Below are 16,180 nucleotides of genomic sequence, written 5' to 3'. Positions count from 1 at the left end.
AAGCCCTTAGCAGCCTCATTTAATACTAGAATTCAGCTAAATATAGTATGAACGCAAATGAGTACACATGATTGGTGCTAACAACTTCGTTTAAAAGTGCTGCAAGAAGAATAATACGAGGGCGAATAACAGTCTTTGCCCCTATTTCTTGTTAGCCAAATTACAGTTGTAAATGCGAAGTCAACAGATCCATTCCCAGTGGCGGACCTTTAATTGGACAGGCCCAGCCCTATCTGCCAGCAGCTCTGCGGCACGGTGCTGCTGTCAGTTGTTGAAGATGGCAGTTGCGATTCAAACGTCTACGGCGTACGAGCAACACAGTATGATTTGTTTTCTATGGAGCAAGTGATGAACACCCATCTAAATCCACAGGGAAATGCAGCCCACGCATGGGGAAAGGTGTCTCGCTTTGACAAGTGTGAGGTGGTGGTGCTGCAAGTTCGCAAAAGGCCGTGAAAACTTGCATTACAACGAGCGTGCGGGGAGGTCGCGTCTGTCGCTGGCTGACAACTGTGATAGGACAAATGGTTGAACCGGCGTAGAGACTATGCGGAAAAATAGTGTAAGGTACATCGAATAATGGGTATATCTGTAATTACATGTATGCAAGTTGTTTTGGCTAATGAAAAATAGGGGCAGAGGCTTTCTGATTTGGCCTTATATAATGGCTGATCTACACACAGGTTCTTTGCAGTCACATCATTTTATGGCAAATTTGATCTATTGGCTGTGTTATGATGAACACAGTGATTCTGATGACATTACTGAAGCACCTGCAAGGAAAACTACCTGATGTGCTGATGGTTCCCCATCTGCTTTAGAATAGCTCATAGCAGGTGTTGCCTTTTGTGTATGGCAAGCACCATTTGGCATAGCACTTAACTTGCAGCCCACAGACTAGCTACAGCATGCTCTCTTTTTATGTAACCGTTTTTTCCTTCCCACGCAGACTCTGCACAGTGCAAACAAAGATCCAGGTTTTACAGAAATAATTGTTATGCATTGCTCATGCTGCCGACAATCGAGGCACTAGAAAATTTTCAAATTTCATGCAATATTTGATGTTCCTGTATTTTTACGAGTTGGCTTTAAATTCAGCAGTGCGGTGCAGTGGTCATACAGAATTGAATTGCACTTTTTAATTCAAGGGAAGTTGCACTGGCTGCAATTCAATTTCATTCATTCACAGATTGTGTGTTCTGAAGCTTTTTGGGTCAGTGATGCCCTTACTTATTAAAACACAAAACACGATATTTATGCCGCAGTGTGAACTATAAAATAATATAAAAAAAGACTGGCTGCCTGAGCTTACCATTTTGTGACAAACAAATCACTGGCTGATAAACATTGATGAAATGTTATTTACCGGCCAATATGCCTGTCACACACTGCCTGTTGCTTATAACCTGTGCAATTATGAGCACCATATCGCTTTGCATACTTGGGTTTAGCTCGTTTCTCTGAAAACCTCGTGCATTTTTGGATGAACTGGAACGCCTATATAATTGCGTTTTATGCCTCTAATGTGGCCTCGGGTTTCTATTAACAGCTAAACACAATTATTACACTCTGGTCCCTTATTCATCACATCGCGGCATTTTGCTCCGGTGAGGCAAGTGCTGCACATTTTGGATATAAAATTAAGCCCAAAGCAACAAGGGTGCCACCCGAGGTACCATAGAAATGTTTTTGCAGTCGGCTTTCTTCGAAATGCGGCCGCCGTAATCGGAAATCATGCCAACGGGTGAACGTTTCTATCAAATCAAAAAACCTACTTTTCGGTGTATGGTGGGGATCTAATTACTGTAGAGCGTTGAATTTCTTGATACACTGCACTTTGCTCGAGAGAAACAACCTACTCTTGACGTGCCGAGGGCTACATTCATTGCGATTAGAACTTTGTTCCAAGGAAACAAACTAGGCCGGAAAAGAGAGCTTGCACCTACGGCATAATAAAGCCGAATTCGACATCAAGGACAGTACTCTGTGATAAACACTTAGGTGTATATTGTCCTTACAGACAATCTAACGTTGCCAGATTTTCTCCATCGCGCACGCAAAGCATACTACGTGCACGCCTTATACTCTTGCGAGTGCCACGGAAAAGGCAGGAAGCACCGATTATAACTTCTTAAATTAGAACACGTGCTGGATGACTTCATTACAGCATTGAGGCTTTCCGAGAACAGCCCTGAATAAGCCGCGACGAGAAATGTTGCCACATGAAGTGCAGGCGAGTGGCGGGCACTAATGACCACTCGGGGTGCTATCGGAAACGGCGGCCAGTTCTTTCTCCAGTTCTTCTCGCTTCTTGGCCTTGAACGTGTTGATGAAGTCTTTGAGTTGCTGGTCTGCTACAGGGTCTGCAGGAGGAAAGCACTCGCGTTTCTTTTTTACCACCCACTCTTCGAAGAACTGCGGCTGGTTGAAGAAGTAGAAGAGGGCGACCGGAAATGCCATGTATATGCTCATTTTAAACACTTCAAGCTGCCAGTTCCCCATACTGCATAAGTGTCCTACGCACTTGGTAGAGCCTTTGTATAGTACGGAGAGTGGCACTCAACACGCACTTAAAGCATGGGAAGCACGATCGCACAAGCGACGACGACAACGACGCGCACGCCCTTGCGAATGCCGGCCATAGAATAGTGCTGGCTGCAAAACGCGACAGGTAAGTGCACCCATAGAATGTGCACCTACGCGCCTACTTTGCCCGGCTAGCTCAGCAAATGGCGCTGCAATCGACGCTTTTGTAATGTCCCTAACACCGTCGGATAGTATCCATAATCGCTTATTCATAGTGTTTTTTTTTCTTCTCGTTTAACCTAGGTAGAATCACGGGTAGGACATTAAGCAGTATAATAGCAAGAGCTTGGTAACGCAAACCACCGCCCTGTTCCATAGGGGACGCTCATAACATCCATCCATTTATCCAGCTAATCGCATCATAGAGTTTCCTACAAAAATTACTCTATGAACCGCATCGCTTGGCTGGACTTGGCTACAGTCAGGCTACAGTTTAGTATAACTATAGCGATACTATAGAGTTTCCCATAGAGTTTCCTATATTATTGTATGAAACTCTATGGAATATACTAGCAGTATATTCTAGGCATAGAGCATGATTCTAGGCATAGAGTTTCCTACAAAACTTTTGTAGGAAACTCTATGATTCTTTATAGTATAACGTTGGTGCAGTGTGCGCAGCGTAACTTGGCTTTCGAAAACTCTGTCGCGCCCTGCCATTGGCCAGATCAAATTCGTCGAATACGAGACTGGCGCCATTGGTCGCTTGGTGTGTGGCCCGCTTGGACCTGGTTTGGCGGCTTGGTTGGTTTGCGCTGGTGGATGTTTTGAAGGCGTGTTTGAGAAGTGTTGGAACGCTGCATTTTTATTGGTCTGTTTCTTAAATTTTAGGTGCTAATGTGTGTGGCTATGTGCAAAAGCAACGCTCGGCTGTGAGTACATCATTGCATGTTCGTGCTGCAGTATTACTTTCGGCGATTCTGAGCGCTTGCAGTTGGGGCGAATTTATGGGTATTACTGCTACATTGAGGCGGCCTTTGTAATACTGTATTTTTTTTTAATAATGTGAATGTGGTTCCTAACATAGTTATGTTACGCTCCCCGCCTCCTGTTGTAGCAACGCTTTCTGGCGGGGAGCCTCTCACAAGTTGTACCTATTATTGAGCTCGCTCTCGGGTATTCTCCGGCGATCACTTTCGGTGGGTAGTTGTCTCCACACAAGAATTGAGACCTTCCTAATTGAGAAAAAAAAGTTGTAAATAGATCAGTTGTAATCGCTTCACCGTGGACTAGCGCCCCTGTGCAGGGACACTGCCGTCACTGTGGGTTTTTTCTTTTTTTTTTTCCTTTCGGCCCTGCGACTTCGTCTGCTGTGCAAGCTGTCCGTGACGAAACGAACTGCTTGGAACGCGCTGGGTTTTTCTTGTCAGTTAATGTGAAACTTTTCCAGAACAAACACGCAAGAAGTGACACGGCAAGCATTGCGCTGCAGTTACTAAATAGTGCGAGAAGAGCAGACAGAACCAACGTACAAGTACTTCCATTTTAGTCAATAACCGGAATAGCGCCAACAGTCAATGAAAGAATAGAGAAAATGAACTTCAAGGACAGGAGTTAAATTTGTAATCTGATTGCTGATTAAGAAAAAAAGGAAGTGTGGAGGGCAATACAACCTTGCCTCCATTCAATTAACTCATGTATACAATGCTTTCAGAACTTGATTGTAGTATTGTATAGCTGTTTTACTCTAGGGTCCCTTCTTACACAACAGAGTGGTACTGATGTCCCAAAATTATATGCCAGCTTGTGCAATTTTCAATTCAAGTACATTTAAAAAAATGTTTTGTTTGATTGCAGCATTTTGTGATGGTAAGTTGTGCTTTTGCTTGTGACACAAGGTTCACGCCCAGTAGGATGCTGGTTTGGGGGTGAACAAGCACTCCATTCAACTGCATGCTTTAACTACTTTGCAACATCCTGAGAGGGCATACCACAGAATTGACATCAAAATATGGTGTCGACAAAGGGAAAATACGAGTGCTGTGTTCGCATTCCTTTGCCTTGCTAGTGTTTGCATGTTACCATGTTACTTTGCTATTTGATTGAGTCAACATTCTTGAGAAGTGAGAGAGGCATATTTGAGCTGTTTGCCTATACAGGCACCAAATTTTTCCTTTGTTGAGCCTTTGCAAATGTCTTGTTGTCTTCATTATTGTGTTGCTTCCTGCCTATGCAAACACTGCTGTTCAAACTGCACACATTTTGCAGATCCAATGCTCTAAGCTGACTGAAGCAAGGTATGGAAGTGCATGTGCTTTGTGTCAAATCAATTCGTGCGGCTGTGCAAACTTGCAGTAACTGATGCATTCACTTTTTTTTTTCTAGCATCAACAACACGAAGCAGTTATGCAGCATTCTGAAGGCAAGTTTTTAATGTTTACAAGCCGTACAGGCCTTGTCAAAAGAAACTAAGCCAATGAAATTGTTGATAGAGCGTGTGTGCTGTATGGGGCATTGATGCTGTTGTTTGCAGCGTTTTCACAATGTGAGAGTGTGTTTTAATGGTATCCCTCTTACATCCTTGCTCTTGCACATTCACAGTCGATGAAAACTTACACATATTTATCAGCACTGTGGCCCATGTGGTTTGCATATCATGGGAAAGACAAGTTATTACAACTACATAAAAGAACACTACATGTCATTGATAACCTTTTGCACAATACAAGCACTGCACACTTAATTAAGAAGTTTCAAATTATCAGAATACACAAAATTTAAGTAACCAACTTTTACAAAAGCTTTATTGCAATAATATAAAAAACCATTCATTCCTTATAGAACTAGCATGTGTATAAAAATGTGTCCCTTCATACCTCGCAAGAAATTCAGAAGTCCAGAAAGAGTACAATTTTGGGACCAGTTATAGCTCAAAAATGTTAAAGCACCCCTGAAACACTTTTTCCAATTTTTACTACATTTTTGAACACTTGGAGAAAACAGTGACATCATTTACAAATAAGCAACCATTGACTTTCATGTATAGAAGGTCTGAACACAGCTTGAATTGCGTAAATCAGTCCAAATACCTCAGCATAACATTCGTCATTGGCCTAAAGTGGCACAAACAAGTCAACTCAATATATTAACAGTCACTTAGAAAATTGTGTTGCTTAACCCCTTCTGTGCCACTTATTGTACTGGTGACGATCTGAGCTCATCCTTGCCCTTTGAGAAATGTGGACGATCCCAGCTTGTCCAAAGGCACGGAAGAGGTTAAAGAGAACTCGAAAAGGTGGAACTAAGGAATGCAAATTATCAGCCTCTAAATCCCTTGTGAGGCCACTTCTTGAATTCGCATCAGTTGTTTGGTCACCACATCATGCATCTGACATGTCTAGGCTCGAATCTGTTCAAAAGAAAGCAGTGCTTGTTTAATCAATGTGATCTTAACTTCTCGCCTTCATTGCACTGCACTATCTAATCACTTGAAACACTGGCTCACAGACACACCTGTAAATTGGAAATCATGTTGTATAAAAACTTGCACTTTTCAATTTGCATTCGTGTTCCTTTTGTGTTTGCGAACCCTTCTGCATGTTCTACCCTTAAAACACATGCACATAGAGAGACACTAAAGGGAAAAATGATTTGAGTTGTATTAGTAATTTGCCTTTTACAATACCATAAAAGCCACTTTTATCATGGGAAGAGGTCAGTAACCTAGAAAAGACGCAACAACAAAAGACTAGTGGCAACAACACCGCCTTAGAGTTTCCACATCAGCTTGCCATGATGTCACTAATATTGACAATGACTGCTCGACCTAGTTCGTTGTTATTGCTAAAGATGGACTACATTCTATTCTAGAAGATCCAAAGGCTGAATTTGGGGAGCTTCAAGAACTTTTACTGAGCCACAGTGTTGCAAATATGGAAAAAGATACTTTCAAATCTGTGTCGTCACATTGACATACCGGTGCATTGGTTTTAGCGTCAAATTAAAAAAATGGAACTTCGATCTTTATTTTCTTTTAACAATCAACCTATTATCGCCAAATTTCTAAAGTAGTGCTTTGAAAGGCTACTTCATTAATCTAAACTGATTTAATTTTTCTCTTAGTGTTCCTTTAACATTGTTTCTTTTAGGTGGTATCTGTACTGTTTTAGATTCTCATTTTGTCTATTCACTATTGAATTATGGAGCAACCTAGATGGTTCACTGTGGAAGCTATCACTGTCCGAGTTTGTGAAGGAATTGCTTAACTTATGTTATTTGTTGATGTTCTTGATGTATTTCTTTTTTATTTTCTGTACCTACTCCTGCATCGTCTCAAGTTTGAGAGAGCAGTATTTGTGAATAAAATAAATAAATTTTAAGTGACATGTGCATCTTTTGCAAACATGGCAGTGCTGCGCACTGTGGCAAAGCCACAAATCAAAGAAATCATTGCGAGCTCCTCTACAAGCTTTTCCTTTCAATTCTTTGCACATCGTGACACCAAAAGCGCATGATGTCACTAGGGTAAAAGCTTTTGAGACCATCTATGAGGGGTGTTAGTTCGAGTCCATCTACATACCGGCCAACTCATTCATAATTTTTCATAAAGTTTTGAATTTCAGCTCTGTTATGATATTTCTCTGTTGCTTTGGCCCATAGTTCCCAACATAATTAGTCATTAGGACAGCCCATGTTGCACAGAACCTAGAGTCTGAGCTATCCTTTAGAGATGAGTACCTTTGTAGCCTCTGCACGGACTTGTGCTCACTTTTTAAAGCAGCACTGAAAGTACAAAAGCTTGTTTACATTTAACCTTATGAAATATAGGTGGCAAACGGCACATCATTGTTGCAAGAAGGGACCAAGATACATCTAGGTTTTAATTAAAGCAGGCTGTATTTCTATATTTATATATGGCCAACATGCACCAGGTTATCTTTTTGAATGGGAACAGACTTACTAAATATCATCTGTGGAAGCTATCAGACAGCTTTAATTTAGCGTACACTATACGCTATACTGTAGCGTACACTAAGCAGCGCACATTTTTTAGTTTTAGTTGGCCTGTGAGATTTTCGGATCTCAGAGGCCATATGCCATCGTGGCGGCTATCTCCAGACTATAGTGATAGGTGGCGCTGACATCTCAAATGTTTCTTTCGTTAGGCTTCGACTAGTTCAAAACGAGAAGCGATATCGAAAACACCACAAGGTTATCCATAATACTCTGTCGTCGAAGCAGCCCGAGACTAAGCGAAAGCCGTTTACACAGTCATTTGCTGCGAATGAAGTGCATTTTACAAAAGCAACGCCAAGTTCAATTTGAAGCGGGCAGCCAGGACTGCCACCATGTTTCACGCAAACTCCCCAAACCACACAAACATGCTAATGCTAAATCTGAGAAATAGCATGCATACGCTATGGGCCGTTTAGCGTTCTGCGCATGCGCAGTGACGACCCACTATTTTATAGCGTACGCTAAACTAAAACTGTCTATCGTTAGTCTGTTGCCCGAGTCTGATTACCTGTTAAGGTAGATGCTACTAGCAAGACACACTGCGTGAGCGGTGCAAGCTAATCAACAATTTCACTAATTATTTTTGTATTAATCACTTTATAATAGATGCCCAAGTTGCAGAATTGAAGCCAGGCAGGGATAAAATAATTGTCATTTTGCAGATATCCTGTACTTATCACCACTTTCAAGAAATAAACCCTGATAATCTGTGGTGAAATGCATTGATGTTCCAGTTAAGTCATCAGCACTCGGTTTTCCACACTTCAGCTTTAGCAAGCATTAGCTTAGCAAGGAAATATAAGACATCATTGCTGTGGAGCAAAGTGAAAGGGTGCTGTCCAAATGATTGGTTGGCCCTTGTCATGAAAAAATGTAATTGCATAAGGAAAGACATTTATAGAAATTGGCAAGAAACAGCTCCACTAAAGTTTGGCTCTAATGTGAGGGCAGCTTGGCATAGGAGCCTGGTAACTCATTATCACACGTTTAAAGTGAAGCTTTCTTAGTGAACCATCCCGCACTTTCCTGACGATGGTCGATGTCTTGCTGAATAGGCACAGGACCATGTTCAAGCACACCAGCTTCCCTTAAGCCATGGACACAGGCATGAAACAAGAAAAATAATGGCCATGTTTATCCTTTTCTTTCACGTTGTGCTTCTCTGAGCATACATCTGTCATCTCCATTGTTCCCTCGACCAGCGTCACCTTTGTAGTCGTGACACCATTACATCGATGTCTCAGTGTGCATTCGCATTAGCTGCTGTTTGCATCTCAGCTTAGATTATGAACAGCCTTGAGCATAAACATAAACATTGCATGAAATTGCATAGGTGACAATACAGACAATTGTATACATCACATTTAGCATTACAGCATTTAAGTAACCACTCCAGAAAAGCTTCGCTTTGCGGCAATTCCAACATGTGGGTTGAATCTGCATAATTTTTGTCTTGTACGTGCAGCCACATGACTTCCTTTCATACATTGTTTAATGTGTGCAAGTAGTACTCGTAAAGTTTTTTCCCTTTATCAAGAATATAGTGCACTCCAGGTACACCAGACCTGCATTTTCTGTTTAACAAAATTTTGAGGACCTGTTGTAACAAGCTTTAACATTCTAATTCTGTACCAGGCCCCACTTATATAGCTTGTATTGTGATGTAATATTTGCAAAATCCTAAATGATTGTTGCAGACTATATGGTTATAATTGGTTTTGTCACAATTCTCATGGTCTTTGCATAAGATTAGTCCCAAACTATGTTGTGGTAAACTGAATGGTAGTGACTGTTTTGATGAAGATTGCTTTTTTTTTTTTTTCATCAGACTTATCCGAGACGTTTACCTTAAACTCACCAGAATTGTCTCGAAAGTATGGTGAAAAGGCCAGCCTTCAGAGGTAACTAAGGAATGCCAGCAATTCGCTACTTCATATTTCACATGCGCTTTGTCACTTGATGCCTGTCTTCATTTCAGAAGCCCTGATGACTCCCCACACCAGCATCAGAGTAAAGCAGCGAGTATGTTTTCATTTTCCTTCGCATTTATCATAGTGAAAATAATCGTTTTATAAAGGCCTGTACAGAGCATTTACTTCAATACTCATTTGCTTGTTTTCTTTCACTTTATCTAGAGTGTTGGTTTGCTTTTATTTTACATCATAACTGAAAGGCTGTTAACGGGATGCTGAAAATAAGTTGAGCTGTGTTAGTAACATAAGATTCTACAATTAAAAATACAAGCCATTTACTTTCATGCTTGGTATGCCAGAAAATATCCAAAAACTAATAAAGAAAAAAAACTAACCCTATGAGTTCCTCTTATAATAGTTGGTCTATTACTGCAAGCTAATGAAAATCATTTTTGAGGAATATTTTGCCAGTGTAAACTGATTGTTTCTTTTCAGTGCCCCACTAAATTTTGCTTCAAACCCACCAGGGTGGCTCAGTGTCTGTCGCATTCTGCTGCTGAGCTTGGAGTTATGGGTTTGATCCTTAGCCACATTTTTGATGAGGCACATAATGAAAAAATGCTTCTATAGTCAGATTTACATGTACAATAAAAATCTCTAGGTGATCAAAATAATTCGAAGCTTTCCAGTATGGCGGCTATCATAGCCCCAGTGTTTTAGGACATTAAGTTCATTCATCAATCAATCAAGTTATACACCTCTGGTGAAAATAATGGCACTTCTGTGCCTTACTGCTGTTTTAGGCGAGTGCTTTATGAAGACACCATATTTTACAGTGTAAGTAACACGGTCTGTGGGTTGTGCATGTTGAGATATTGTGCACTGCATGCATTTCAGAGGTGCAAGCCATGCATGACAGAATTTTTTTATTGTGCTTGCTAGAGTCACTGGCCTAGTATAGAGATGTCAGAATCATGCTCTGTTAACTTGGAGCCTGCTTGAAAACACGAAGCCAGGCATACACTTATGGTGCATATTCACACAGAAAAATCATGTTTGCAGTCATTGTCATTGCACACGAGCAATCATTATGGCTAACAGTAGCAGTTCCCAGCATATTAGTATAGTACTGCCTAAGGCAGTATACTTTTTCACTTAGTGATTGAGTGCTGGTGTTGACAAAGAACGACAAACCAGATTGAAGCACACCGGAACATGGAGACAAAGTGATCAACAGTGGTCAAATAAGCGATAGCTCTGGAGCCAAGATTTTTTCAAGAGCACTTGTCTTCGCCAGGACTTTCTTGCGCACATCAACATCTTTCAAGTTTCTATTGCAGCTATAAGTGACCCCTGGGACATTGGGGAATGCTTTTCAAAGGTGCTTGTTGTTTGATAATGTTGTGCAGTAATTCTGTAAAATATTGTTTGCTTGGGAGCATACTTGAGTACTTTGTTCTAAAGGCAAGTGGCTGCTTTTAAGGGTGTTTGAGGGAATTTTCTAGCTATAATGCCTACCTCCTTTCTAATTAAGATGCGTCGTCATAGGCTTGATGTAGGGTGTTTTGCAGATAGCTTATTTTACTTATCGTCACTTTGCAGTTAATTAAGTCACAAATGCTATTGTCATCACTACAGATCCTTCTTGTGCATTTTGCCTGCCCCCACAAAGGTTTCTCGCTTACAGTGTCACTGGTTATGACTAATAGCCCTGGTGAAGTAGACAGGTCACCTTGTCGAAGCATTTACTTCAGAGACATCCCTTGTTTGACCACTGTTGGTGACTCAGAAAGACATTTTTGGCTGGCAGTTATCCCTGCAGATTGTATACCGGAAGAGAGAGGCCTCACCATGAGGCACTGCATGACAGGGGTCTGGACATTGTGTCATTCCATGCACAGAACATGCATGATATACCTGCGGACTCTTTCAATTTCGTCATAATATTTAAGAATTTGGGCTCATTGTGAATGTTGCCCAAAGTTTTACGAAAACTAGATTCTGTTCACGAAAGTGTTTTAAAAGCTTTGAAGGATAGAGTGAGCAAGATTGAAAAAAGGAAAATGCATAGAAGAAAAAAATTCTGATAGGAGTTGTGTTGTGCTTTTGTGGCAACACAAGGCCCTAACACTTCCTTTGGGCAAGCTTATTCAGACATCCTGAAGTGGACTAAATAGGCAAAGCAAAGCTTAAAAAGTCACTATTGCTTCTATGGCTCTGTTTCCCATAGATTGTTGATCCTTATGTGTAGCTTCTAAACCTAAATGACCATAAATAAGGTGCTTATGCATCCCACAAAAGGCGAGCACCCAGGGCAAACAAACAAAAATGTGTGCTGCTCCCTTCCCCTGACCCTGCTCCCTTTCTCATTTTCGTTAGTATGTTTGTGAATTTTAATGTTCACAGGTTGGCAGGTATGATCTGTGCACATCACACATGTACACAGGTCACTGTACATGATAATTGTCATCCATACTCATTGTCTCTCTCTTTGCTTTTTCATCCTCTTCTTCCTGTACTTTGTGTGTAGCAGCAAGCCAGAGACAAAGCACCTCCAGCCGATCTCTCTGCTTTTCTCACATTAAAAATTTTCTCTGTATTATACACCAGCTGTGAACGATCCAATAACAAACCAAGTCGAAATTGGCATCTGTGAACTGTGGACTTGAAAGTGCATTATTCTCATTTCAATGTGTGCTAAGTGTGTTTTTGTCAAGTCATTCCAGCACTTTTGCATAGTTTGTGCCATAGCATAGCACGTTAAATTCACGGTTTCTGTGTAGGGCAATCATCTCTCCTGTTTGTTGAGAACGTCCGAAGGATGGATACGAAAGCAGAGTCCCCATCAAATAATTCAATGTATGTATTCTCTTCCTTTTATATAATTCTGGCTTTGGCCATGCCCTTTTCATCTTCTACGTGTTTTAACCGTAGATGCATTAACATTCAGAAGGGTGAGAATTTCCTCCAGTAGAAATTGATGCAAATGTTGGTGCTTGCTGCTGAAGCTATTTGTCTTCGTTTGCCATGTAGCGCATGTCCAGCAAGAAATGGACATACATTGAAAGTGATGTAATCTTTATGTTAGGTAAGGTATATCTTTTCTCCAGCAACAATAAGTTCTCTGAAAGTAGCTCTGGAACAGCTTTTACAAAAGGTATGGAATGCATCTGATTTTAAAGGACATCCCTGCATAAATTTCTTGTGATTAAATATTTCTGAATGCAGCTTGTATTAATGCAGTTATTGGAAATCCAATCAAACTAGACTAGCGCCTAGTAACAATGGTGATGATGAGGAGGAAGAGGAAGTGCGGAATGAACGAACTAGGGATGAAGAGTGGAAAAAAAGACAAAGTGATGGCACGTTGTAGGCACCTAGGATTTGACAAAATGTTTATATAGTTTTGTGGGCCGCGTAGGCAACCGAGGATCCTTTGCTCTGGCCACTTCTCAGCAGTATGTGCTCCACACCTAGCATGTGCATATTGTCGCTCTTTGGCTCTTCAGTTTGTGTGTGCCCATTGCAAAGTGCAGATATTGTGCATGCTACCTTAACTCCACTGTCAGTTTAAATGCGGTGTTCTACTCGGCTGTTTCTACAGTATGCACGCATACAAATATGCTAGGTGATCACAGCAGTTGTTGGAGCTGATCGCCCGCGAACCTAAACTATTTCATCGGTAGTCGGTGGCTAAAGTCGATTGGGGCCGAGTCAACAAAATGCTTTGCAGTGGCTGTATGTGGATGGCACTGGAACTTGGAATGGCACTGGGAAAGCAGAAAAAACCTCACGACTACGAAAGTGTGGGCGTGGGTGGCACAAACAACACTTGAATGGGGACAACTCGGTTTGCAGTCACCATGTTTTCGATATTGTGCATGCGGATCAGTCTGAAAAATCGAACAAGGCGCCGTACAGTGTGCCTTTCGGTCGCTGTTCTGCATCAGTTTGGTTGAGTTGGTGGCACGGCGCTATGAAATCCGAATAATCAAGAAAGATCAGTTGACAACTTACTTTACTCTATTGCATCCTTTGTTGTTTCTATGCTCATTTGTCTACTTCATGTGAAAAACTGCAGGTTCTTGGACATTAACCTTAAACATTCATAAATTTTAATGGATGCAAATTGCCCAGTCGCATGCTCCGATGCTCTGAATAGGCATGGCTGCTCGGTCTACATATTTTTCACGTGTACAGCCTTTGAATAATGTTTCTTATGGTCAAAGTGCAGTGCCGCTTATAATGCAGATGTATTTGCGATTCCGGCGACTAATATTATAAGGGGACTACGCTGTACTACAATTTATGCAGCAGTTTAGAATAGCCACATGTATGGCAGTTACATTGGTATAGTAATCATTTCATGTGCTGCAATATTGCCTTTTGCAATAATATATTATGCTCATTTATTGTTTACTTAATGCATACAGCCGCAGTAATAGGAGTAAGTTTGTACTCCTTTCAAACGAAACATGTTAGCTGTGCAGTTAAAGGGGTCCTAAACCACTCCTCGGGCTTGGTGAAAAAATGCAGTCCGTGGATGGCATAAGCGGCTGTGAACATCTTAACCAAATTTTGTAGTGGAGTGCAGAGTCACCTTTTTCTCAAATGCTCTTTTCAACAGAAGCCTGCTTCTCGCTCTTTTTCTGGATGACTATAGCAGATTCCCATACGTGGCTGCTATTGTTTAACAGCTGACACCAGTGCGCTTCTTCCTACTGTTACTGTGTATATTTGTTGATGCAGTTTAATAAGCAGGCTGAAGTAAGCAAAAATTGGCTTTTTAATTTCAGTAATAATTACATACTTCCCAAAGAAGCCGACTATTCTCTGCTCTCACTCGACTGCGGCCGCCCATATATGAATTAAACTTTGGCCACTCTGCATATCAGTGTCGTAGCCATTGTGTCTCACTAATTTCTACTAGCCTCGAACCACACTAAACTTAAGGTCAGACCAAAGGCACGCTGACTCCTGGACACTCTTGGTTAGACAGCTTGGCAGACTTCGCTTCATATTGGGCTATTGATAGCACTTCAAAATGTGCAAGTTGGAAGTGGCTCCTATCCATCAGTCAAGCTGGTGCAGAACAAAGCCAGTCCACACCAGGTAGCATGGCCAGACTGCAGCATATGAGCATGAGCGCGCACTCAAGCCCCGTCATGCACAAAGCAAATGCTGCGCATACACACTACAGTTGCATGTAGCTGCAGTCTGCTACATAGCATAGATACCACGGCCGCAGCATTTGGCATGTAGCAGGTGCCAAGATTGGTAGTAGTGATTTTCACTTGGCAGAGCGTTGTGGGTAAGCCCCGCTCTGCCGTAGCCTTGAAGGAGGAGTGGAAACGCATCGTAGGGGACGTTTGATTGGCAATAATTTTGCTTCTGCTGAGAACATTGAAGTACTTTTTGTGGCAAAGTATTTGTGAAATAGTGTATTTTAATTTCAAGTGCATTTCTCAACTTCCATAAAAAGGGGTTCATGGCCCCCTTAAGAAAGAGGGATGTTACACTATCAACTGCTGGCTTCCAAATCATGTTTATCCTTGTGGCAGAAAACACTGTTGCAAATGCAAACTAAAATGCCATCAGCATTTTTAAGCAGCCCTTATACTACTATGTCATCATAAGTCATTAGGCATGTGCCAAAAGTGCTTTCCCTTTAATTCTTGTTTTTCCTTGCTTTTTGACAGACAACGGTATTTCAACAGCATTATAAATGTTACACCTACACGAACAGGTAGGTTGATTCGTAAGTACTGTGGTCTGAACTCTCCTCTGCTACATGTGGTACGTTTATCAGACCTGCACTTGCATCTCATTGTTTCCAGATGTTCAAGGCTTCATAGGAATCCCACAGCATAGGCAAGTCCTTCTTACTTTTCAGCGTTCCTTTAGCATAACCAGCTGTACAGTAAAGCAGGGAATGCAGCATCTTTGTTTAGTTTTTATTTGTTAAAGGAGTACAGGCACATGTTCTTGATATCATAGAAACTCTGCAACAAACACACTTCAAGCCACATGAAAGGGTAGCAGTTGGCCAGTATGATGGTTGAGAAACACTTATGAGATATTTTGAAATAACCTTGAAATGACAGGCCTAGCATCATTGATATTAGAGAGTTTTCACTTGTCTGTAAATGTTTTGGTGTTTGTGAAATACTGGGTTGCCAGAGGTGTTTATGGCAGCAATAATCCTGGTGGCAGCATCTTGTGAGTTGGGAGTTCGAGAGACAGCAGAAAGCTAATACTGCATTGACTTACCATATTCTACTTAACTGCTGTTTTAAATTGTTGGCAGTGAAATAGTTAACTTGCAGTCTTTTTATGATTTGCCCTTGTTGAGAGCTTTCACACGACACACATTTGTCAAGAGCATTATAGTTGAACGATATCGCAAAATGTTACTACCAGTTTTGCTACTGCTCCAGTAATCTGTAAACTGCAAGAAGTTTGTGGACATGCTAAGGCTCTCTATTATTGTGGCATCATGTAATGATAAGGATAGGTATGACGATGTTGCTCATTAAAGAAATAGTAAACAGGAAGGCTGCATACAATTTGTTGTGGCTGTACGTGCGTGTGGCAGCTACTGAAATAGCAGGAATGCCGCAAACCAATGTATCATTGCCCCTTCATGCATCTAGCTCCTGAGAAGAGTCGCTGCATAGAGAAGTTGTTTTGTAAAGACAGATATTCCAGTAAATGATTTAGGGTGC

The 16,180-nt window shown here is 41.3% G+C and overlaps 1 protein-coding gene across 3 annotated transcripts in view; it reads left to right on the top strand.

The window, feature by feature from the left end:
* The first annotated feature begins 2,500 nt into the window (after nt 1–2,500).
* LOC126536473 (uncharacterized) overlaps nt 2,501–16,180 on the top strand; it is a 37,709-nt gene continuing 24,029 nt past the window's right edge. The window contains exons 1-8 of one of the 3 annotated variants that reach the window (XM_055074029.2): nt 2,501–3,458; nt 4,795–4,823; nt 4,912–4,948; nt 9,371–9,443; nt 9,521–9,564; nt 12,239–12,314; nt 15,155–15,201; nt 15,293–15,326. In XM_055074029.2, coding sequence (XP_054930004.1) covers nt 4,933–4,948; nt 9,371–9,443; nt 9,521–9,564; nt 12,239–12,314; nt 15,155–15,201; nt 15,293–15,326 — 290 coding nt within the window. In that variant the 5' untranslated portion in view covers nt 2,501–3,458; nt 4,795–4,823; nt 4,912–4,932. Of the gene's footprint in view, nt 3,459–4,794; nt 4,824–4,911; nt 4,949–8,965; nt 9,565–10,258; nt 10,293–12,238; nt 12,315–15,154; nt 15,202–15,292; nt 15,327–16,180 lie in introns of those variants that run through there. The other 2 variants (XM_055074028.2, XM_055074030.2) reach the window with 2 other exon arrangements.

Source organism: Dermacentor andersoni, chromosome 4, assembly GCF_023375885.2.
Source record: "Dermacentor andersoni chromosome 4, qqDerAnde1_hic_scaffold, whole genome shotgun sequence".
NCBI lineage: Eukaryota > Metazoa > Arthropoda > Arachnida > Ixodida > Ixodidae > Dermacentor > Dermacentor andersoni.
The sequence above is the reverse complement of the archived record's forward strand: the minus strand, read 5'-3'. Positions and strand labels throughout refer to the sequence as shown.